At 50.7% G+C, this 18,162-nt stretch overlaps 2 protein-coding genes across 2 annotated transcripts; both read left to right on the top strand.

The window, feature by feature from the left end:
* Positions 1-68: 68 nt before the first annotated feature.
* Positions 69-2,846, top strand: LOC118795052 (protein PET100 homolog, mitochondrial). Its single transcript, XM_036553401.1, has 4 exons — positions 69-137; positions 948-1,034; positions 2,320-2,352; positions 2,535-2,846. The coding sequence occupies exons 1-4, from the start codon at positions 111-113 to the stop codon at positions 2,622-2,624; spliced, it is 237 nt and encodes a 78-aa protein (XP_036409294.1). The 5' UTR covers positions 69-110; the 3' UTR covers positions 2,625-2,846.
* Positions 2,847-4,102: 1,256 nt separating this feature from the next.
* Positions 4,103-17,428, top strand: stxbp2 (syntaxin binding protein 2). Its single transcript, XM_036553108.1, has 19 exons — positions 4,103-4,152; positions 5,562-5,611; positions 5,694-5,775; positions 5,966-6,042; positions 6,252-6,327; positions 6,534-6,637; positions 6,727-6,875; positions 7,280-7,364; positions 9,039-9,169; positions 9,451-9,558; positions 10,394-10,451; positions 10,690-10,755; positions 11,442-11,522; positions 12,172-12,313; positions 13,055-13,161; positions 13,945-14,040; positions 14,216-14,301; positions 16,300-16,457; positions 16,575-17,428. The coding sequence occupies exons 1-19, from the start codon at positions 4,116-4,118 to the stop codon at positions 16,649-16,651; spliced, it is 1,770 nt and encodes a 589-aa protein (XP_036409001.1). The 5' UTR covers positions 4,103-4,115; the 3' UTR covers positions 16,652-17,428.
* Positions 17,429-18,162: the final 734 nt, after the last annotated feature.

Raw genomic sequence — 18,162 nt, 5'->3', positions numbered from 1 at the left:
ATACCTGAGGCTGTAAACCCAGCAGCTGATTGGCTATGCCACAGTATGACGTTTTCACTTAACCAATCGGAACTGACTGTCACCACAGCGAGGAGAAGGTCGTCGCAAATATGGGAGTCAAGACAGAGGTGTTCCGGGTGAGGGAGATTTGAGTTTCGTCGTTTGTGCAGAAGTAGCTGCTTACTTTAAGGTGAAAATGCAGTTGTTAGCTGAGAGATCCAGCGCCGCAGCGCTTGCAGGCGCAGCCTTCGACGCGCTGGCTGAGGAACAGAAACACGCCAGCGGTCACGTAACACGCTGCTGGATGACGGGCGTCAGCGCAGAGCAGGCGCTGCGCACATCCGCCGATGGCAGCTGAAGTGGATGGGTTCATAGCTGTAACGACAGGGACATTTACGCATCCATATGCAGTAAAGTCTAGCCAATCTGCGCACTGCCTCCTTCTGTAGCTAGCTAGTATCTTCTTACTCATCTGGCTTGCTATCTAGCTAACTGCTAAAAGGCTACTGACTGTGGGCCATTTTCTATATATTTCACAATTTCAGTAGCAGAGTGTAAATACCAGTGAAGACATAACGCTGAATGTTGGCTCGCCATCTCTACACACCAATGTGGTGGTGACACAGTGGCCGATATGCTAGCCAAGGTGCGAACAGAGTTGTTAGAGTTGTGAGATATTGTTAAACTTTAAAGTTTACAGTTACAGTTTGTGCGGTAGTAGATCACATACATGTAGAGGTTGGTTGATTGAGTTGTGTGACGGATTTCTGTGCTCATGGCGTCACGAATGAGTGTGTAAACTAATGTCGGGCACACTGTCCGTATAGGTGCTGCTCGGATGATGTGAGAGATGAGTGTGCGTACGTCGTCTTTATGAAGCTGCTGTGGGCTGCACGGTTTTGTGTCTGTTATTGTGATGCTGTGTGTGCTGGCCTTGCTCTCCGCAGATGATGCTGTATCTGTCCTTTCCCGTGGCTATGTTCTGGATCTCCAATCAGGCAGAGTACTTTGAAGAGTATGTGGTGAAGAGGAAGGTCAGTACAGTGTTAGAAACTACTCTCTGTGTGTGCATATCTCTCTCCCTCGTCCTGTGTGTGTGTGTATCTCTCCTTCACCCTATGTATGTGTGTGTGTGTGTATCTCTCTCCCTCGCCCTAGGTATGTGTGTGTATCTCTCTCCTTCGCCCTATGTATGTGTGTATCCTCTGTCTTCAGCAGTCACTCCCTGAAACCCCCGTCTGTTTCGTTAATTCCAGCACCACATGGCTTGTCTTGCATTCCCATCCTGGCCTTCAGTATCGGTTTGATTCTTTAACTCAAACTGAACTCGCCGGTATTCTGGTATTCTGATAAAGATGTCTGTGGCTTCTGCATTTAATTGTCAGGTATCAGCTGTTGTTCTCTATGGTAAAAGTATTATGCATATCTTCAGAGAAGGACAGTTTCCCCAGTGTGTGTTTTTGGCAATCTTCTGATACGCCTCTATTCCAGCCAACAGCCAGAGGTGGAAAACCCCGGCTTCAGAAAGTAAAAGTCCTGCCACGTATTTGTTCTAGCCATTCACTAAACAAGGTGATTTCACTAATTACCCCCTCTACATGGCTGAAGAGTTGTGCTAATTAAATTCAGCTGGTGTAATGAATGGCAAGAATAAATATGTGGCAGGACTTTTTCTTTCTGAAGCCGGGGTTTTCCACCTCTGCCAACAGCCGTGTGGGATCCCAGCAAAAGCAGGGTTTGAATGACACCAGCAGCTTCTGCAAAGAGTGACAACACAGCGCAGACAGTTTACATGGAGATCAGTAGAGTGACGACCCCAGGTGACCCAGGCCGTTTGGGAGCCCATCGCCTGGTGTTCTAAAACCTGTCACTTTCTTGCCAGGGGTGTGGCTCAGGTGGCCACCCTTGCTGCCCTGCCCCCAGTTTGAGGTGTACCTGTTGTTGATGTTTTGCTAGGTTAGAATAGCACCACTGTCGCTTTTTAAAGCATTTATGCTAACTTGTGACTGGCCATTTAGTTTAGTCTTTTCTGAAAGTAGTGCGTGGTGTTGGGCTGAGGTATGCATTTTGTTCATGGACATTTAATTTAAAGCAAATGCTGTGGAAATTAACCTTAGCCAAACTAACCAACCCCCCCTTCCCACCAACTTTAGTGTAAAACTGGACACAGCACAGCTGGTAGGTCAACCACCTGAGATTTCTGGATAAACAGGCTGTTGTTTGGCTGCAAAAGTTTCTCACCTATTTTGATTTGCTTCTTCTCCTCCCACCATCTCTCCTCCCTGACCTGTGGTTATTTCGTTGACCTCCAACCCTAAGAGGGAGATCTACCCACCGGATGAAAAGATGCATGTGAGTGATAAGGTGTGGGGAGTGGTGCTGACATAAGGGACTCAAAATGTTGAACAGTGACTCTGTGAATAAAGGGGGTGAACAGTGACTCTGTGAATAAAGGGGGTGAACAGTGACTCTGTGAATAAAGGGGGTGAACAGTGACTCTGTGAAAGAGTGACTCTGTGGCTCTCTGTGGACAGAGGAAGGAGCTGGAGGAGTTTAAGGAGCGCATGCGAGACCGCAAGGAGCAGCGGCTGCTGAAACAGATGGCTGTGCAGTCAGAGGAGTGAGGAGGAGGAGGAGGAGGAGGAGGAGCAGGACAGCGCATCCCAACCCCCCATCAGAAGCCTGTGACTTGCTGCTGTCCCTGGCTGTGGCGTGCAGAGGTGTCTGTGTGGGTGATACGCAGACTTCTCGGGCCTTGCAGTGCAGCTGTGCTGCGGTTCTGCCACACCCACACAAATGCAACAGCGGCCTTACATATGCATATCACAATAAGATGTTCATTTGATTTCTGAACATTTAACACTTTGAGATATTTTATCTTTATGGGATAAGGTTGATAAGGAAATGTGATTTATTTATTTTTCGCATTTGTCAATAAATGTCATTCCTTTTTGAGATGGTGTTGTAATGGTGTTGTATATACTGACTTGAATTAAAAGTCTAAATGTCTTTGGACACAGTGTCTTTAGGGGGGTGAGTTTTTTTACTGTTGAACTGGGTGTTAATCTCACCACCCCCACCCCCCATGTCAGGAAGAACATGAGTTATGTCCCAGTATGGGGGTGTGGGGAGGTCTGTCCCAGTATGGGGGTGTGGGGAGGTCTGTCCCAGTATGGGGGTGTGGGGAGGTCTGTCCCAGTATGGGGGTGTGGGGAGGTCTGTCCCGGTATGGGGGTGTGGGGAGGTCTGTCCCGGTAGGGGGGTGTGGGGAGGTCTGTCCGGGTATGGGGGTGTGGGGAGGTCTGTCCCGGTATGGGGGTGTGGGGAGGTCTGTCCCGGTATGGGGGTGTGGGGGTTCATTATCAGCTGTCCTCACTTGCAAGGTGTGAAGCTGCATCTCTGTGATGGACAGAAAAGCCATGTATGTATCCGGCACCAAATCCAAATGGAGGATCCAAATCAATCCAAACCAAATCTTCCAAATCAATCCAAACCAAATCTTCCAAATCAATCCAAACCAAATCTTCCAAATGGAGGATTGAGTGAGTAGCAGAGAAGCCAGTTCAGTAAGTCAAAGCTCCACCTTCCCAGAAACAGGAGACCTCTATGTGTCACCCTGAACTCGTCCCGTAAAGCCACAGGTATGGGATGAGTGGAGAGGGGAATGCTGTGCTGCTCTGAGTTCAGGAATTAGCATGCCTGTGTGTTAGCCTAGCTGTGAGGTTTTCCTACAGGCAGCAGGCAGCAGTGTGTGAAACAGGGACCGTGCTGGCGTCTCTGGCTGGGGCATCTGCTGCTCAAAGGGATGCAGATGCAGACGGCAGGTTTTGTGTATGGGATAGGGAGTGCTGGACACACACCCAAAATATCTATCCTCATTCGGGCGGTTCCTGAAAATAACAAACCATCAGTTTAATATGCTTTAACCATTTAATATATTTAATTGACTAGATCTTCAAAATCTTCTTAGTCTATAGACTTGGGGCACAGAGGAATATCCAACAGCAGTAAGCATCAGACCCCACCTGAGCGGTGAAAGTGACCGGATGTGACGCGGTGTTATTTTCTGCAGCTTGAAAAGTTTCCGTGAAACTCGACAACCCGGAAGTAGCAAGATGGCACCCAGTGGCTTGAAGGCGGTGGTTGGAGAGAGTAAGTGTAAAATACTAAATAATTTACGAACAAATTTTTTCTTTTTCTATTGGACAGAGTGACCATTTAGTTTGGACTTTGTTTACTAGCAGCTGATTATTTAGACATGATATTGCAGGGAAATCAGCAGCTCGAGTTGGCTCGATACGTCACTCGGATCCAGTCATAAGGAAACATCAGCGAACTAAAGTGAAACTTTTATAGATCAAAAGTCTGGTTGATCGCCAACATCCCTGTGAATGTAGTTAAATAGGTGTTATGGGTAATTTATTGAGTGTTGTACATAGCTAGCGTGCTAGCAGACTAACTAACGTCAAACAGTATCGCACCCCTTAAAACGTCAAATATGAGGAAGATAACTAACATTGTGCGTTTTGAGGAGTTAAATCGCGACTGGCCCAGCCGATTTTTGGCTCTCATTGAACTGGAGTATTTCCATAAATAACCGAGCTAGGATAACCCGCGAACTATATCAAGTCATGTCTCTCTCAATAAAACTTTATTTTCTAACGCAGTTCTGCTGCCTTGTAGCGTACTTCCTGGGTTATCTGAGGCATTACATGACAAAAATAGCCAAGAAATAATCATGCTATTTGCGGAAGGAAGCGAATCTTGTTCTGTGCGTCGCCCTGTGTGTGGTAACAGCTCTGGTGAACTTTTCGTGTTAAATCCGTCTGAGTCCATGTGAAGAGATCGGTCATGAGAGCACAGGTAGCAGGACATCGCTACGGCTGTGAGGAGAACCATGTCGTGCGATTGTCACATGACTGTCTCTCATAGTGAATCATGCATGTTTCTATAAACCGAATTTATTTTACAGAAAAGGCCAGTGTTGGAAACTGTGACTTGCTCTTGGCCGTCACTTCAGCGTGTGAGACGGTTCTTTCAGCGGCTCAGACGCGCTTTTGGGGAGACTGTAGTACTAAACAGTATCCGCTAGAAAGTTTTACGATGCGGCAATGTTTGAACCCAGAGGTACCAGATCAGGAATGCAAACTAATACTGAAATCAGCTCATGGGATTGAAACAGCAGTCATTATACTCTTTTCAGACCAATATTTATAGGGTTAAAAAAACAACAACAACAGAAAAACACCCAATCTGAGACTGACTGGGAAGTGTTGGCCTCTTGCAAAAGGCACCTTATAAGAGTCCTGGAAATGTGTAAGAATAATAATCTCACATGTATGTGAAAAATTTGAGTTATTAAGAGACAGTCAACCGTGGAGTGATGAGATGGATCCTGAAGACTCTGAGTGGATGTAGGGAGGTGAGAGGGCTGATAGAGCTGACAGGGCATTGGGTTAGGGTTAGCGGTTAGGGTTAGGGGTAGTACATTGAGTAGTGGTGATATGCGATGCAGAATGTGGCAGAGATGAAGGAGGTCTAATCAGTGTTCTCCTCCTCAGAGATCCTGAATGGAGTGATCAAGAGTGTGAAGAAGGATGGAGAATGGAAGGTACAGCCCCCATGTGTCTCTCGCTGCCTGCATCTCCCTCCCCCTGGTTGGGTTTGGTGTAAAAGTCTTTGTCTCTGGGCAGGTTCTGATCGTGGATCACCTGAGCATGCGCATTCTGTCCTCCTGTTGCAAGATGTCTGACATCATGGCTGAAGGCGTGACAAGTGAGTGGGGGGTGGTGTGTGTGGGGGAGGGCTTGCGTGGGGGGCGGGGGGGGGGGGGGGGGGGTATGGGGGGGGCAGTGTGTGGGGGGCGGGGGAGGCAGTGAGTGGGGGGGGTGTGTGCTGTGTGGCTGCTGGTGGTCGGGGGCTTGTGATGTCATTGAGAGGAACTGACTGGCCTCCTTTGCCGTAGTTGTGGAGGACATTAACAAGCGCAGAGAGCCCATCTCCAGCCTGGAAGCCATATATCTCATCTCGCCAGTGGAAAAGGTGGGTCTGCCGCCACGCTTTTGACCGTGCATTCGGACATTAACCCTGTTTATATGCTGAAGATGCTGTGCTGCAGATGCTGTGCTGAAGATGCTGTGCTGAAGATGCTGTGCTGCAGTGCTGCGGCCGTGACTGCAAACTGCAGTGTGGGCAGGAAGCGCGACGGTTTTAACCCCCATTTTCTCTCCCCCTCTCCCCCCCCCCCCCAGTCGGTCCGGGCTCTCATCAATGACTTCAAAGAAACAGCCTTCACTTACAAGGCGGCTCACATCTTCTTCACTGACAGTAAGAGACACTGCCCTAATCACCCCTGCGGTAACAACACGCTGCCCTAATCACCCCTGCGGTAACAACACACTGCCCTAATCACCCCTGCGGTAACAACACACTGCCCTAATCACCCCCGCGGTAGTGAATCACCCCCGCGGTAGTGAATCACCCCCGCGGTAGTGAAACACCCCTGTCTGTTTCTCACTTGTGTGTGTGCTCAGTTTGTCCCGATGGCCTCTTCAGTGAAATTGGGAAATCGCGAGTTGCTCGGGTCATCAAGACGCTGAAGGAGATCAACGTGGCCTTCCTGCCCTACGAGTCCCAGGTGCGTCTGTCTGTCCATCTGCCCCCTCTCTGTGTGTCATTTTGAATGGCGCTGAGGTTCGTGTGCTGTGTGTCTCACCTGTTCGGCAGGTGTTCTCCCTGGACAATCGCAGCTCCTTCCAGTCCTTCTACAGCCCGCTGCGGGTGGGGGAGAGGAGCCAGAAGATGGAGGCGCTGGCCGAACAGATCGCCACACTCTGCGATACGCTGAAGGAATACCCCGCCATCCGTTACCGACGGTAACCTGCTGCTACAGCAAAGTCTTTAAGGGATAGAGCTCAGTGTGTTTGGTGCAGGTGTAACAATCTCTTTTCTTCCCCTCCTTTTCTCTGTCTCTTTCTCTCTTTTGTCCTCTTGCTCTCTCCCTCTCTCTCCCTCTGTCTCTCTGTCTGTCCCCCTCTCTCTCCCTCTCCTCTCTCTCTCCCTCGGTCTCTCTCTCTCTCTGTCCCTCTCTCTCTCCCTCCCTCTCTCTCTCTCTCTGTCCCCCTCTCTCTCCCTCTCCTCTCTCTCTCCCTCGGTCTCTCTCTCTCTCCCTCCCTCTCTCCCTCTCTCTCTCTCCCCCCCTCTCCCTCTCCTCTCTCTCTCCCTCTCCTCTCTCTCTCCCTCTCCCTCTCCTCTATCTCCATGCCGCTCTGTCTCCCAGTGGTCCTGAGGAGAATGCTGCTCTGGCTGAAATGGTGTTGGACCGACTGAACGCTCATAAAGCAGACAATCCCAGCATGGGGGAGGTAAGGAGAGCGCCCTGCACTGCCCTGAAGTGTACTATAGTGATGCACTACACTACATGTAGAATACACATTTATTTAATGGTATGTTAAAGTTTAATTAAAGTGTGTAAACATTCACACTTAACCTGGAACTGGCGCTGTAATCTATAGCTGCTGTTAGGAGTAACTCCAGGTGTTAGCTGTTAGCGTCACTAGCATGCTGCACTGAAGCCTTCACCTGTCTGCTTCATTTAAAATGGTTTGGAAGGTTGATCCTGCCAACAAACGCAAACCTCTTTTCCTTTACATCGATTCTCCTGAGAGTGCTCCTGAGCTGCGGTGTCCACAGAAACCCACCTGCCTTTCACCGCACAGTCACGTTAGACGGCTGTGTGGTTGCCATAGTTACTTCAGCGCTACCGTTGGGGAGAAACGGCAGACGTGAGACAGGATGTGTTTGTTTAAAATACTCACAGACCTCTCCACTGCTCAGCTGGCTGCCATAATACACACTTGCAATTTTGAATTGCTGTGTGTAATTTAAATTTTTTTGAAAACAAGTGTTTTTGAAGATTATATTCATAAGTGCTTTATAGAACTTGTTGTTTACCAAGGTATATGTGTACTAACTCACATGACAGCCAGGGAACATGAACAGGGATCTCTGTAATGATGGCAGGGACAGTGCTAGAACAGGGATCTCTGTAATGATGGTGGGAACAGTGCTAGAACAGGGATCTCTGTAATGGTGGCGGGAACAGTGCTAGAACAGGGATCTCTGTAATGATGGCGGGGACAGTGCTAGAACAGGGATCTCTGTAATGGTGGCGGGAACAGTGCTAGAACAGGGATCTCTGTAATGGTGGCGGGAACAGTGCTAGAACAGGGATCTCTGTAATGATGGCGGGAACAGTGCTAGAACAGGGATCTCTGTAATGATGGCGGGGACAGTGCTAGAACAGGGATCTCTGTAATGGTGGCGGGAACAGTGCTAGAACAGGGATCTCTGTAATGGTGGCGGGAACAGTGCTAGAACAGGGAAATGATAGATCAGAGCAGTACAGTGCTCTCACTCTCTCTCTCCTCCGTTTTTTCTTCACTCTGTTTCTCCAGTCTACCTTTCTGCCTCTGTGCTGAAAACGCCCTCTGACTCGGGTGGAATGGAAGGCACGTATTCATCCATTTTTCTCTCCCTCCCTCAGTCCCTCTCTCTTCCTGCATTCCTCTGCAGAGCTGTGCTTTTCCTGTCTCTGGCTGTTTCCTCTGTGCCTGTCCTACATGTCAGTGCAGAGCCAGGAGCAGGTGAATTAAAGAGCTACACGCTCCCAAACGTCACTGCTACACGCTCCCAAACGTCACTGCTACACGCTCCCAAACGTCACTGCTACACGCTCCCAAACGTCACTGCTACACACTCCCAAACGTCACTGCTACACACTCCCAAACGTCACTGCTACACACTCCCAAACGTCACTTTTCCCATTGGTGGAGATGAGAGAGAGACAGATTCTGGTCTCGTACAGGAGATTGCTCAAACAGGCGTGTCCGTGTGTTTCTGTCAGCTGACAGGTAATGTATGTGTTTGATTGACTGTGAAGGTGTATTTGATTGAGAGGAGATGTGATTGATTAGCACTTTGTGCATTTGATTATCAGGTTGTATGTTTAATTGGCAGGTTGTGCGTTTGATTGACAGGGTGCGGACAAGGCGCGCTCCCAGCTGTTGATTGTGGATCGGGGGTACGACCCCATCTCTCCCATCCTGCATGAGCTGACCTTCCAGGCCATGGCGTACGACCTGCTGGACATCGAGCAGGACATCTACAGGTGAGCCCACACCTGTCCCAGCAGGCTGGAGTCTGCAGGTCTTTACTACACCTTACAGTATACCCCAGCAGTCCAGCACACTTTGTGTGTCTCATATGTGTTTGATCGGTGTGTGAGTGTGTGTGGATGTCTGAACTGGGTAACTGATCCTGGTGTGTATATTTGAGCTATGTAACTGATGCGTGTGCATGTGTGTGTTTACATGTACATGTGTGTGTGTGTGTGCATGTGTGTGTATGCGTGTGCGCGTGTGTGCGTGTGTGTGCGTCTGCGTGTCTCAGGTACCAGACGACAGGGATTGGGGATTCCCGGGAGAAGGAGGTTCTTCTGGACGAGGATGATGAGCTCTGGGTGCAGCTGAGGCACATGCACATCGCTGATGTCACCAAGTATGCCCCGCCCATGTCCTGCCCACTGCCCAGTCAGTCCCACCCCATTTGTGCCCCCCACCCAATGCCAGCTGACTTCCACATAACCTGTTGTTTTCTGGTTTGCATTTACATTTATTCATTTGGCAGACGCTTTTATCCAAAGCAACTTGCAAGTTTCCTCCACCTGTTTGAGGGAGGAAGGAGCAGTTTTAATGTCACAGATATGGTATTTTGTGTGTATTTTACTCAGCAGTAGTGTAGATGATTGGGATTTTGACTTGTGGATGTTTTTGTTGTCCTCTTGGGGTGTGGTTATAGCGAGCAGACATGTACGATGAAGGTCTCTTCTTTCTGCAGAATGTCTGTCCATCAAGTTGTACATATTTCACTCTCCCGTTGAAAGCTCTCTCTCGCTCTCGCCCTCGCTCTCTCTCTCGCTCTCCCTCTCTCTCTCTCTCTCTCTCGTTCTCTCTCGCTCTCTCTCTCCCTCTCTCCCTCCCTCTCTCGCTCTCTCCCTCTCTCGCTCTCTCCCTCTCTCTCTCTCTCTCTCTTTCTCTCTCTCTCTCTCCTTCTCTCTCCCTCTCTCTCTCGCTCTCTCGCTCTCTCTCCCTCCCTCCCTCTCTCTCTCTCGCTCTCTCGCTCTCTCGCTCTCTCACTCTCTCCCTCTCTCTCCCTCCCTCTCTCTCTCTCGCTCTCTCTCTCGCTCTCTCTCTCGCTCTCTCTCTCGCTCTCTCTCTCGCTCTCTCTCTCGCGCTCTCTCTCTCTCTCGCTCTCTCTCTCTCTCTCTCTCTCTCGCTCTCGCTCTCTCTCTCCCTCTCTCCCTCCCTCTCTCGCTCTCTCTCTCTCGCTGCAGGAAGGTTTCGGAACTGCTGCGGAACTTCTGTGAGAGTAAGAGAATGTGCACAGACAAGGTAAAAGCACACCTCGCACCTCCCTGACACTGGGGATGGTAATGGCCCTTCCCTGGGCCGCTAATACTGTTTCTATCCTGTAAAAATGTACGCTGTATTCACCCTGGGTAATGAGTCAAGGCCATCAACTCCACAATGATCAGGGCAGTAAGTGAGTGAAGGAGCTAGATCCACACTGAGGAGTGACTGTGAGCGTGTGCATTGCCCAGGTCAGTGACAGAGTGCTGTGTTCCTCTAGGCCAATATCAAAGACCTCTCTCAGATGCTGAAGAAGATGCCGCAGTATCAGAAGGAGTTGAGCCTGGTGAGTCCCCCTCTCTGTCCTCCTAAGACTATTAAAGTCACCTCTCTCGGTTTCTAAGATGAATGAGTCTCAGCTTGGTAGCTGAGATGGATGGGTTTCAGACTGATTTAAATCCAGTTCAACTCAATCTGCTCAGTTTGCTTAAAGAAACACCTTCATTTACCTCACCATAATCATCAGGACAAAAGCAGCAAAAACTCTGTAAAATGACTGAAGATCCTGACGTGAAATGCCCCCAGAATGAAACCTCTGTTGGGGTCAGGATGCCGTTTAATAGAAGCCTGTTCAAACTCCACTGGAAGCTTTGAAGCTGGTGCACTGGTAGTAACATGAGCTGTGAGACAGGTGCATTTAGCAGTCAGGGTCACATGACGACGATCTCATCATCTCTCGCTTGTTGTGTTGCCTCACATCCCTGTCAGCGATACGCTGTCTTGCACCTCCTGACTTTACAAATGCAAGTTCGAACCCTGGCTACTCCGCCCTGGTGCTGGTGTGCTGCAGGCCTTGCTCCTGACCAGGCACCTGTGCCCCATAATGCAACACAGCTGCAGCTCCAAGTGTGTCAGTGCTTGAGAGCTGGGTCATGTCAGTCCAGGGCTGGGGTTAAGCAGAACTTTTGTAAGCAGTCATGTATAAACTGCATTTCCCAAGATGCAGTGCCTTTTGTATTTGCTGTTTTGCAGTACTCCACCCACCTGCACCTGGCTGACGCCTGCATGAAGAAGTTTAAACTCACCTTGGACAAGCTGTGTGAGGTGGAGCAGGTAAGCGGTACAGACACAGCTTCTCTGATCAGCCATGTGGTCTTTCCAGTGATCCCTCTGGGTCCGTCCCCTCTGCTGTCTCTCCTTTTGTAGTTATCAGGGTAGAAAGGCATAAATGATTTTTAGTGGATATAGACATATGATGCGAATGTAATTCTCATTATAAAACTCACTCAATGTGCAAAGAAGGGGAGACGGGGGAGGGTTTTAGTAAAGCACGTCTGCATGCAGGACGCTCTGAGTGTGTGCTGGTGTGTGCTGTGATGTAATGCTGTGGAAAGAGCTTGCTCTTCCTGGAAGGAGGCCTGCTCTGATCTGCTGTAATGCCCTGGATCATGGTCAGAGAGCAGGGTGGGAGAGGCTGTGTGGCTGTATGGGAGCTGTGCATTATCTCCACAGAGCTCAGATTACATGCCCCCCCCTCTGCCGACCGCTTTCATAAGTATGATTCATATGCCTGTCCTGGGAGCAATGTCATAACTCTCACATACACACACACACACACAAACACACACATACACACACAGACTCACACACACATACACATTCACACTCTCTCACACACACACACACACACACACACACAAACACACACCAGTTCAATGCAGGATGCCGTTGTGCTGATGGGTTGCTCCTGTCTCCTGGTAAGGATTTGGCCACAGGGATAGACGCTGAGGGGGAGCCCATCAAAGACGCCATGAAGAGCATCGTCCCAGTGCTGCTCAACACTGACATACAGCCGTACGACAAGATCCGCATCATTCTGCTCTACATCTTCCACAAGAAGAAGGGTAGGTCTCCATTACGGCTCTACATCTTCCACAAGAAGAAGGGTAGGTCTCCATTACGGCTCTACATCTTCCACAAGAAGAAGGGTAGGTTTTCATATCCGGGAAGGGTAGGAAAATGTTATGGCTGCACATTTTCCACAGGAAGGTTGCATCTTCAGTGTGGCTCTAAGGTGGCGCTAACGAGACAGCGTGATGTGAACATGAGCGGTCAGCACAGAGCTGCTGGGGTGAGCTGGGTAGTGCAGACGTGCTGAGGCTTCTGGGTGGCTCAGTCAGGAAGGCGCTGTCAGTGCGAGCTGAGCTCTGCGGCTCTGCTTCGATCGCAGCCTGTCATTGCAGAACCAATCAGCTTCCTGCTGCAGGGGATCGGGGTGGGGACGTCAGCAGGGGCTGCTCGCCTCTCTCAGGCACCCTGTGGATGAGATGAGCTCCACTGCAGCGCTCTGCTGCGCGTGTCACATGACTGCATCGTGTTGCCTCGGCTCCTGTTTGACTGCAGAGGTTTTCAGACTGAGAGGAGCCTAGTCTCAGATTGGCCACTCCAAAATGGGGAAAGAGCATTAAAAACGAACAGACAGATGTAGCTTTGGAATCCAAAGAGACTGAGTAATTATGTAGCTAAAAGGCACATAACGGATAAGGGGCTTTTCTGTTAGTTTTCACGTGGGTGATTTTGAAAGAACTGCTGTCAGCTCTCGCTGGTTCATCCTGAGGTTGCCTGTGTACCTGCTCTCCATGCAGGGATCGGTGAGGAGAACCTGGCCAAGCTCATCCAGCACGCCAACGTGCAGCAGGACAGCAACATCATCACTAACCTGCAGCACCTGGGCTGTCCCATCATCGCTGGGGTGAGAGCTCCACCCACTCACCTGTCTCTCCTTACAGCTCCACCCACTCACCTGTCTCTCCTTACAGCTCCACCCACTCACCTGTCTCACCTTACAGCTCCACCCACTCACCTGTCTCTCCTTACAGCTCCACCCACTCACCTGTTTCACCTTACAGCTCCACCCACTCACCTGTCTCTCCTTACAGCTCCACCCACTCACCTGTCTCTCCTTACAGCTCCACCCACTCACCTGTCTCACCTTACAGCTCCACCCACTCACCTGTCTCTCCTTACAGCTCCACCCACTCACCTGTTTCACCTTACAGCTCCACCCACTCACCTGTCTCTCCTTACAGCTCCACCCACTCACCTGTCTCTCCTTACAGCTCCACCCACTCGCCTGTCTCACCTGCTTCCTCCTGCAGTACTTATAGGAATGACTGTTATAACTATTTTTATTGTAGTTGTTATTATGCTGAGCCAGGAAGAGAGGCAGCTGGTTGGATACAAGCCATTCTGGAGTTTCTGAGAGAAACAGGAGAAGGGAACGCACTAGGCACATTACCAAGAGAAGGATAATGAAGTGATTCTAGTAGTAGATTATTGCTGTTTAAGCAAAAGAGTTGAAATGCACAGTGCGTTTACTTGCGCGCGCTTACCTGTGCACGTTACCTGTGCACGTTACCTGTGCACGTTACCTGTGCACGTTACCTGCGCACGTTACCTGTGTACGTTACCTGCGCACGTTACCTGTGTACGTTACCTGAGTGTGTTACCTGTGTGCATTACCTGTGCGTTTCAGGGGATGAATGCTGGGAAAACGCTGCCTGACAGGAAGGTTACGGAGAGCACCTACCAGCTGTCCCGCTGGAGCCCCACCCTCAAAGAAGTGATGGAGGTAAGGAGGCCATGAGCCCTGTGCATGTCAGCAGCCCTCTGCCTGTGTCTGTCTGTATGCCTGCCTGTGTCTGTCTGTCTGTCTGTCTGTCTGTGTCTGTCTGCCTCTGTCTGTCTATCTGCCTGTCTGCCTGTCTGTGTTTATCTGACTGTCTGTCTGTTTGTCCATCTCCTAGAATACCATAGAGGATAAACTGGACAAGAAGCTGTGGCCGTTCATCTCTGACCCTGCCCCCGTCAGCACGACACAGGCTGCAGTCAGGTGAGGGGCGGGGCTGAGCGTTGTCCCACCTGGGAACCTCTCACCTGTGGCTCTGTCCTTTGCTCTCCACTGGTCAGCCAGTCATCTTTCGCCAAATGTGTCATTTTGATTGTAAATTGTGGAGAGTGCTTGTGCTGAGCTTTCTGTGAATAGTCATTAGTGATGCTTAACGAGTCCATCAGCACGGCGGCATCTGTCCCTGCGCTCTGTGCTGATGTAATGCTTGGCACCATCTGCGAGATGCTTTTCTAAAACGCACTAAATCTTCTGCACAGCTGTGCGCCGCTGTGGGAGTCTCCCATTATCCTCCCGGCGTCTGCACTCACTCATTCCTAATGAATCTACCAAACCTGCACGAACACCCAACACACCCACAGTCCTGACCCCGTGGCCCTGAACACACCCGCAACACACCCACAGTCCTGACCCTGTGACCCTGAACACACCCGCAACACACCCACAGCCCTGACCCTGTGACCCTGAACACACCCACAGCCCTGACCCTGTGACCCTGAACACAGACACAGCCCTGACCCTGTGACCCTGAACACAGACACAGCCCTGACCCTGTGACCCTGAACACACCCAGAACACACCCACAGCCCTGACCCTGTGACCCTGAACACAGACACAGCCCTGACCCTGTGACCCTGAACACACACAGCCCTGACCCTGTGACCCTGAACACACCCACAGCCCTGACCCTGTGACCCTGAACACACCCACAGCCCTGACCCTGTGACCCTGAACACACCCACAGCCCTGACCCTGTGACCCTGAACACACCCACAGCCCTGACCCTGTGACCCTGAACACACCCGCAACACACCCACAGCCCTGACCCTGTGACCCTGAACACACCCGCAACACACCCACAGCCCTGACCCTGTGACCCTGAACACACCCGCAACACACCCACAGCCCTGACCCTGTGACCCTGAACACACCCACAGCCCTGACCCTGTGACCCTGAACACACCCGCAACACACCCACAGCCCTGACCCTGTGACCCTGAACACACCCGCAACACACCCACAGCCCTGACACTGTGACCCTGAACACACCCACAGCCCTGACCCTGTGACCCTGAACACACCCGCAACACACCCACAGCCCTGACCCTGTGACCCTGAACACACCCGGAACACACCCACAGCCCTGACCCTGTGACCCTGAACACACCCGCAACACACCCACAGCCCTGACCCTGTGACCCTGAACACACCCGCAACACACCCACAGCCCTGACCCTGTGACCCTGAACACACCCACAGTCCTGACCCTGTGACCCTGTACACACCCGCAACACACCCATAGCCCTGATCCCGTGACCCTGAACACACCCACAGTCCTGACCCTGTGACCCTGAACACACCCACAGTCCTGACCCTGTGACCCTGAACACACCCACAGCCCTGACCCTGTGACCCTGAACACACCCACAGCCCTGACCCTGTGACCCTGAACACACCCACAGCCCTGACCCTGTGACCCTGAACACACCCGGAACACATTCCCAGCCCCGAATACAAATGCAGTACTTTCTTGAGCAGTTGTCCCCTCTGTGCAGCCGTAGTTTGGAATGTCGGGTTGCATATATACCAGAGGAGTGCAGGGGCATAGCAGGGGGCGTTCTCGGAAGCACTGTCTCACACTGGACAGGTGAGACTTCACTGACATCACCCAGGCAAGCTGCAGGTGCTGCCGAATCACAGGGTGGCTGAGAGCAGCGGGGCCCTGGCAGAACTGAGCTCGCTCTGCCCCCGTCACGCCCGGGACCGAATACGCTCTCAAAACCGCTGAGCTCCACAGGAGACCCCAGAAAGCACAGCTGTACAGCACTGAGCAGCCACACCCTGAACACAGACACAGCCCTGACCCCGTGACCCTGAACACAGACACAGCCCTGACCCCGTGACCCTGAACACAGACACAGCCCTGACCCCGTGACCCTGAACACAGACACAGCCCTAATTCTGCATGTCTCTCTCGGCTAGTGCACGCTTTGGACACTGGCACAAAAACAAGCCATCGGCAGAGTCCCGCAGCGGGCCCCGCCTCATCGTCTTCGTGATTGGAGGAGTGGCGCATTCTGAAATGCGTGCGGCGTATGAGGTGACCCGCGCCACGGACAGCAAGTGGGAGGTTCTCATTGGTGAGTGCGGGCTGAGGGAGGAGCGTAACGCGGTTTAGCTGTATCTCTGCACGCGTTTTAGTATGAGGTCTCTCTGTGTGAAGCGTGAACTCCTCACAGTACCCCTCTCCTCTGTAGGTTCCTCACACATCCTCACACCCACCAGCTTCCTGAATGATCTGAAGACCCTGGACCAACCCCCTCAGGACTCCTAAATCATGACCCCAAGTCAGAGAGTCGTCGACCAGCCCCTTTACACTGCTATCTCCTCAAGTAGTCTACACACTGAAATCTCCTCACTGTACCCTACAAACCGTTGTCTATGCATTCTGAACATGGTCCTTGTGGAAAGGACTTTGTGTTTATCTGTTTCTGTATTACAAAGGGGAGAAATCCTCACCACATGTACACTGTTAGCTTCTCTGGGGATGCCGGCTGAATGCAGAGTGACCTCTTTGTGGGGTGTCACCCTCGGGTCCGGTGGTGGTTTTTGGGGTGAGGAGGCAGCCAGATGTGATGGAGAGTGTTACTGGTGATTGATTGGTCAGGCCTACTCTGGCTCTGCCTCTCAGTGATTTGGTAAATGGCCCCAGGGGATGAGTGAGGAAAACTAAACCGTCTTTTAAAAAAAAAACCTCTTATTTTAATTATGAAAACTGTCCCAATTGGAATTTGCAATATTTTATTTCTTTTTGCTTATTTAAGTGCCTGGAGAGTGAACCGTGTGGTGTATATATTGATACTGTGACTGATAAATGGTTCTGAAATATATTTAATTTATATACACAGATGTCTATAAAGAAGCTGATCTGAGTACTCCACAGAGTGCCTTATGATGTTGTTGTGGGTGTGTGCTGTTGGTGTGGGTGCTCTCCTCCGCTGCCTGACGCTGGTGGCCCTCCCGCTCTCCGCAGACGCTGTTGCCGTGCAGGTTCCTCTGTTCCTCACCTGAGCTCCAGCTGTCCTGCACTGCATGACTGTGGGCTGGGGGGGGGGGGGGTACTCTCAGGGGTACTCTCTTCAGTCCTGCTCAGCTTTTTCATAAGGATATTCAGAAAAAAATCGAGCTGTTTAGTAATCAGATATCAGATTTGGCCTTTGACAATGAGAAAGTCTGAATGAGGTCAGGCTTTGATTTTTTTCCCCCTTTGTTGCTGATCTTTTCATTCATTGATGTTTCACCTAGAAAAAAGGTGTGTCCCTGTGGGGTGATTTGTTTTCTCCTTTGTTGTCAATCAAAAATAAACAATATGCTTGTCTTCTGTGTGTGAGTCATTTCTTACCTAGAGCATTTCTTTCCATTTCCAAGTTCCTATGCATGACACTATGGTAAAGGAAGTTTCGGGATAAATGTATGTCCACAAAATATTTGAAAATTACTTTTCACGCATGGGGATTGTTAACCAGTCGAGTATTGTACTTAAAATTCATAATTACAATTGGAAAACTGAACGTGGTTTCATGTCACCTATGTTCAGTCTGAAGTGTAAGCACATGAAGTGTTCAGTCAGGGTTTAGGCTAATCGGCGATCCCTGACAGGAAGGTCGATCGGTGACAGACAGCAAGGTGACGACCTGCGCGCGAGCATCTGACCCTGCAGATCCGCTATCACATGGCGCGAGGCGGGCGGACCAGAGGACGATAAGTACAGTAATGATGTGGCTCAGAGGAAGATGGTACTTAAAAAAACACGCCTCGCCCCAGCAGCGGATTATCTTTTTATCT

Source organism: Megalops cyprinoides, chromosome 19 (genome assembly GCF_013368585.1).
Source record: "Megalops cyprinoides isolate fMegCyp1 chromosome 19, fMegCyp1.pri, whole genome shotgun sequence".
Lineage (NCBI taxonomy): Eukaryota > Metazoa > Chordata > Actinopteri > Elopiformes > Megalopidae > Megalops > Megalops cyprinoides.
This window is presented reverse-complemented; position numbering and strand designations above follow the sequence as displayed.

Excerpts from the sequence above, each read along its gene's own strand:
- LOC118795052 (XM_036553401.1), top strand. The coding sequence starts at position 111 with ATGGGAGTCAAGACAGAGGTGTTCCGG. Across the intron at positions 138-947 it reads TCAAGACAGAGGTGTTCCGG|ATGATGCTGTATCTGTCCTT; the intron begins GTGAGGGAGATT and ends TGCTCTCCGCAG. Across the intron at positions 1,035-2,319 it reads AGTATGTGGTGAAGAGGAAG|AGGGAGATCTACCCACCGGA; the intron begins GTCAGTACAGTG and ends TCCAACCCTAAG.
- stxbp2 (XM_036553108.1), top strand. The coding sequence starts at position 4,116 with ATGGCACCCAGTGGCTTGAAGGCGGTGGTTGGAGAGA. Across the intron at positions 6,328-6,533 it reads TCACATCTTCTTCACTGACA|TTTGTCCCGATGGCCTCTTC; the intron begins GTAAGAGACACT and ends GTGTGTGCTCAG. Across the intron at positions 10,756-11,441 it reads ATCAGAAGGAGTTGAGCCTG|TACTCCACCCACCTGCACCT; the intron begins GTGAGTCCCCCT and ends GCTGTTTTGCAG.